Consider the following 5,762-nt stretch of genomic DNA (forward strand, 5'->3'; position numbering starts at 1 on the left):
CAAACATACTCCTCAGGTAGTCTGTCGGCGAAGGGGTGGGTCGGGCAAGCTTGTGACTCGACGGCCTCTGTCGTTTGGGCCATCGAATTTGCATATTTTCGTAACGAAATTCCTTGTGATGCAGCCTGAATCCCTTGGGTTGCTGCTTGCCACGTTGGCGGGGGGTTGTACTTGTCTGGGTGCCCTTCTATTCGTGTGTTTTTCGCAACGTATCGGTCCCCGAACCTTTGCGTTTTTCATGTCACTGTCTGCTGGTGTCATGTTTTACGTGTCATTCATCGAGATCCTCCCCGAAGCTCTCTTTAACTTTCAGTTGCACTTTGAAGGTAATCAACAAAAGGCCAAACTGCTCTCATCACTGCTCTTCTTTTTCGGATGGTTATCGGCTACGTGGTTCGACTGGTTGTTGCACATTACTATCCGAATATTCCATCTCACCAAAAGAGTCGAAGACATCAGCAAGAAGGATACTGAGAGTTCTGAGCTGGAACTAAGTGGAAACGCTGACAGTAGCCTCGTGAGACTTCAACAACGCATGCGGCCCTTGACCGACGCATCTGATTCTGGCTGGGACGGAGGGAAATCTGACGACTCCTCGGAAAGGCGCTTGGTGCTGAAGAGGTTTAAAGAAGACAATGAGCGGTTCCTGGAGATGGGATTGCTCACAGCGTTGGTGTTGGGGGCCCACAACCTCCCCGAGGGCGTCGCCACGTACACGGGGGCGATTTCAGACCCCCAAACCGGTATGACTCTCGCTATGGCCATCGGCATACACAACATTCCTGAAGGATTCAGCGTGTCGGTTCCCGTGTTTTTGGGGACACGCAGCGTCTGGAAAGGGATGCTAGTCGCATCGGTATCTGGGTTCGCTGAACCTCTGGCGGCACTCTGCGTATTCCTCTTCTTCGACGCATCATCCATAACTCCAATCACGTTTGGCGTGTTGTTCGCACTTGTTGCAGGAATAATGGCCAACCTTTCCATGAAAGAGCTCTTTCCTGCCGCCTTGCGTTACGACCCGTCAGACCGGTTTACATCGTGGGGATTGATTAGTGGAATGGCGTTGATGGCTTGCAGCCTGGTGATCTTCGAGTTCAGCGCAGGTTCTCTCCCTGGGCCAGATGGCCAAGTTGCTCTCAGCATGGGATCTAAGTTCATCAAAATGAATCACGGCTGAGAATCCTAAGAGATTTTCTCAAAATTTTTGTGTATCTTCTATTTTATTTCGAGTGATACAAGTATGAAAGTGGCAGGACAATTTGATATGCAGCGAAACTACCGACAGCCACAGGCGACGAAACGATGCCAAGCATTCCAAAGAGAGTAAAGCTCCTTGACAGAGAAGTCTTTGTACCTCAAATGGAAAACCGTGTTGGCTTCGAAGTCGGTCAGTATCAGCGTCCGCCCGACAACCTGCTTCTTGAACACTGTGACGGGACGTCGGTTATCATAGATAAGCACCTTCCGCTGGTCGAATTTGTAACAGTCAGAGTCGCCTTCCAGTGTTTCGCGTTCTACTTTGGGGTCGAACTGCGGAAAGGAGGTGTCAAACTCGTCCTCGAAGTGAGTCGGGTGAGCCTCCCAGACCCACTGGTGTTGCAGTGCCTTCGCGTCCAGTCCGTGCGCGCGATCCTCCGCTTTCTTAACGCAATGGGTCCCGTAGGGTTGCATGTACGACTTGTTGCGGATGCTGGAGGCTGCGCACCGCGGAGCCTTTGCGAATACATACGGTTTCACGAGCTTCCACTCGAAACATTTTAGATCCCAAGTTGCTCTCCAGTAGAGACGTGTGCCCGGAGGTCGGTTGGTAACCGTCAGACATCCCCCACGTCGAAGGCTGTCTCGAATGGACTCTGGCAGCGCTTGCGTTCCGAATACGTAGTGGCAGGAAGTGTAGGCCTGGTGGAGCTCAGTCAAAGCAAAGCGAGGCTGAAGATCCTTGATACCGTCGTAGGAAGAGCTGTTAGACGTGGATGTACTTGACATGTCGGAATATCGTCTCGCTTGATCGTGTTCCTTCATCCGTTCGTGTTCCTTCCTCCGTTTCTGCAGCTCTGCAAGTCGGTGCCACACTACGGCTGCCAGGTCAAGGTCCTTGTATATGGCCGCGAACCTGACCTCAATTGCTTGCTTCGTGGGGCACACGTAGTTCTGAGCCTCCCGGCGCGCACGCTCCGTGCGTACTCCTTTTTCCTTCATGTACTTTCGCACCTTCAGAACTAGGGTACCAATGCCGTTATCTACCTCCATGAGTTCCGACGTGAACGCGTGGTCGCGGTGCTGACTCGAAATGAGTGCCGTTCTGACAAGATTACAAACGATTCGTGAAGTCGATGTGAAGGCCAGATCGGAGGGGAAGGTGCTAATTTCATTCGCCATAAATTCGATGAGCGAAGTTGGTTCGCCTCGGCACATGTGCTTCCTCAGCAAGAGCATCATCGCCGCAGTAAGAAGAGGGCCGCCTTCTGCTGTGAACATATATGGGGCCGAGTCGCTGAAGTCCTTCAGAAGCTTGGACGTGATGAGGCCAATGAACTCGAGACCGAGTAGAAAGAGATCCGCGTTCTCTGGGGAACTGAGGATGGCGACTATGGTGCTCGTCAGAATTTTCTCGACGAATTCCGCAGAGTTGAAGAACAGTCTTGCTGTCTCACAATGTGATTGGTTCAACCCAGCGACAGATCTAGTGCTCGAGCTTGAGCCAGTTCTGTCGAACAGCGTCTCGGAGTGGAATTTTTCCGTCACCACTAGATTGGCACACGTGCTACTGGTGCTCGAATCGACTCTTACCTTGTCGTGAGAGTCAGACGTGCTACTGGTGCTCGAGGAGGGTCTGCGGGAGTTCTTTTTCTTCTGTCGCTTGCCCTTACTCGTCGAGAAGTACGAATCAGAGGTCGGCGCGCTCTTGGACCTTTTCCTGCCGCACCTCTCGATCACTTCCGTGGAGTAATTGAGGTTCCACACTTGCAGAAGCAGTTTCAGGAGATCAATCCTTAGCACATCCTCAAAAGGTTTAGCCGCATGGAAGAGCTGCTCAATGATAGCGCGGAAAGCCCCTACTCCGCGGTGTGCGGTCGTGGTGAAGGCAGAGATGTCCTCTGTCTGCATCGCATGCAGAGCCTGCAGAGGTCGGGCGCACCTGTGGATCCGGCACCGTTGCGGGTCAGGGCAATTGCAGTCTGAGCTGCTTCTTAACGACTTCCCCATTTTTCTCGATACGTCCTTAGGGCCAGGGCAAGGTTCATAATCAAGTTGTCGAAGAACGGCTCGCAACGACACCAAAGTCTCATGTGACGTCATAGTTGAGTCAGATATCCTTGAAGTAGCGAAGGAATTCATCGCCAGTATTTGGAGTAAGTGTCTTCCGACGATGACAGACCACGGATTGCCTTCGCATGTCGTCGGCTGCATAGATATGAAGGCCAACAAGTAATGTAGGCCAGTCCGTTGATGGTCGGTAGCATCTGGCCCAGCCAGTGTCGCTCTGATACAATCTTGCCGCACCGCGTCTCGGTTCCGTGGGCGACGGGATATATGGCCCACGGCCTCAAAGGCCCTCCTCATTGACGCCTCCTGCGGGAGAAAGGGCATGCACGATATCAGGAAGCGGTGTAGTGGTCCTAGGATTTCATCGCGGCCCACCACAGCGTAGTCGATGTCGTTTACCATGGCCATGCACACCTGGCTTACGAGCACGAAGCGACTCTCCACCAACTCCACGGCCCGAGAGTGTGGGTGGGCGGTCCCCCCACGGAGCCTCACCGCATGAAGGTCGTCAAGTGTCCTGCCAAGGAAGTTTTCGTGCACGAAGTCGATGAACCTACCAAAAGCAGGGAAGAGCCCGGCGACTGCCAGGTGATGCAGACTCTTGGAGGTCCGGATGAACTCGAACAGGTAGGTGCACAGACCGTCGGTCAACAGGTAGTTCAGGCCGGGAAGAGGTGCAGCGTGTCGACAATAAGGTACAGTGGAAGGAATGTAGAAATATCCAAAGTTATCCACAAACCAACTCAACGGTTCGCAAGCACCCAGGTTTCTCAGCAGATGATTGAGATGAGAGCACTCAACCAGAGACGACATCATCGCGAAGGAACGGTCGACTACATCGGCTGACAGCTTCCGCACTGTCTCAGAGAGGTTGATGAATGTCACGTCAGCAGTAAATGTGGGGTGCTTGGGGAAGACGTCGTTTCCGCCGTGGCCGGCGTGCAGCGCAGCGACTTCAACGGCGCCCGCCTGCTGCAGAGCGTCAAGGCAGTCCTGGGTCGAGGCGCATTCCGCCAAGCTCTGGTCAATCCCTGGGTCGCCGGTGCTGCTAATGCGAGCCACGAAGCTCGTGGGAGTGCGCGACGAGAGAGCCGCAGCGAGATGGCCCTCCGCCAGCATCTGGGATGTCCGCTGGGCATCCAGAATGGCGACGCAAGCCGACTGCGAGAGGAGACGCATGTGGTCCTCCGACTTGTAGAGGATCGCCTGCAGAGCCGAATAGGCCGCTGCGGCCATTCTGGAGGCGCCTTGCATCGCCTTGTGCGCGGCAATGGAGTAATCAGCATTGGCGTCAGTGAAATGGACTTGAATGGCTTGCATGTCCGACTGCTCCTTCAGAGCCACATTGAGCAGAGGGAGAACAGTGCGACAATCCAACAACGTGCTGCTTCGCTGGATGCAGTGGATGTGAGCGGCCCTGACGGTGTCGTCTCCAGAAAGAGGGTCCGAGTCATCGTGCTGTGATGTTGGGTCGGTGTATGCAATATCCAGAACCTGGTTAACGCCTATTTTCCGGTGTCCTTTGAATTCAAGCTTCTGTGCCATCAAGCGTATGAGAGAGCAGATCGCAACCATCTCCTCAGGGGAGTCATAGCGCCAGTGATCAATGATGACCTTCTCCGGGTCCGTGCATTTGGGGAGATCTTTCTGGAGTTGGCCTGCAGGTGCCTTATACAGATTCGTGTCGTCATCAGTTAACCGGGCAGTTCTCCAGAAATCTTGTTGGGCCTCAGCTGCCAGCACAGTCAGTCTTAATGGCATTCTGTGCCTCTCTAGCTCTCGGGTGGCCGCCTGTGAGTATTCTGAAGCCGGGTGCTCCTGAATTTGTCGGTAGCATTGGTCCAAGGTTCGGAGGAGCTCAGCGCGGAGTAGTGGCTTGTACATGTTCTGCTTGCTGTGGTACCGTTCAACAACGCGCTTTTGTTTCTTGGCTCCCCTCCTGGTCTTTCTGACGGATCTATCTGTCAGTCCCGCTGACGAGTACCACAAGCTGTCGAGAAGGTCGTGCGAGTCCTCAGTCAGATCGGTGAACCTCTTGGGATTGCGTTCCAGCCGCTGCACGTCCGAGTCCTTCTCCAGATTGGCAGCCGCATAAACATTAAGATGCCAGTTGAGCTGACCCAAAGCGGATGTGAAGAGGACGAGTGCGGTGGCGCCGTTCATTGTGGTGATCTGGTGGTCGACAACTTCGTGCTTTTTGGGCCGACTACGGCGCATAGAGGTGATGAGGTGGTTATCAGCAGGTGAAGGGTGAGGCTCGTTGGTTAGGATGGGATCGACGATATCAGTATCATCGACTGGCAGTAGGACTGTGGATCTCGTAGGCGTTGGCTTCACAATCAACGGGTCGACGTATTCCTCCGGGAACTGCTTTTTGGGCCGACTACGGCGCATAGAGGTGATGAGATGGTCATCAGCAGGTGAAGGGTGCGGCTCGTTGGTTAGGATAGGATCGACGATGTCAGTATCATCGACTGGCAGTAGGACTGTGGATC

At 53.9% G+C, this 5,762-nt stretch overlaps 2 protein-coding genes across 3 annotated transcripts; one reads left to right on the forward strand and one right to left on the reverse strand.

Moving 5' to 3' along the window:
• Positions 1-118: 118 nt before the first annotated feature.
• Positions 119-1,177, forward strand: KVP17_001036 (uncharacterized protein; the record flags this gene model as incomplete). 2 transcript variants are annotated; one of them, XM_068516075.1, is made up of 1 exon in its annotated part: positions 119-1,177. In XM_068516075.1, the coding sequence occupies one exon, from the start codon at positions 119-121 to the stop codon at positions 1,175-1,177; it is 1,059 nt and encodes a 352-aa protein (XP_068378540.1). The 2 variants fall into 2 exon arrangements, with proteins under 2 accessions (XP_068378540.1, XP_068378539.1); XM_068516074.1 differs by having other exon boundaries at positions 239-1,177.
• A 98-nt stretch (positions 1,178-1,275) lies between these two features.
• KVP17_001037 (uncharacterized protein) lies at positions 1,276-5,661 on the reverse strand (the record flags this gene model as incomplete). Its single annotated transcript, XM_068516076.1, has 1 exon — positions 1,276-5,661. The coding sequence occupies one exon, from the start codon at positions 5,659-5,661 to the stop codon at positions 1,276-1,278; it is 4,386 nt and encodes a 1,461-aa protein (XP_068378541.1).
• Between the last annotated feature and the right edge of the window lie 101 nt (positions 5,662-5,762).

The sequence above is a fragment of a genome (genome assembly GCF_019968985.1).
Source record: "MAG: Porospora cf. gigantea B chromosome Unknown PgB_NODE_1478_length_5762_cov_123.406, whole genome shotgun sequence".
In the NCBI taxonomy this organism is placed as follows: Eukaryota; Apicomplexa; class Conoidasida; order Eugregarinorida; family Porosporidae; genus Porospora; species Porospora cf. gigantea B.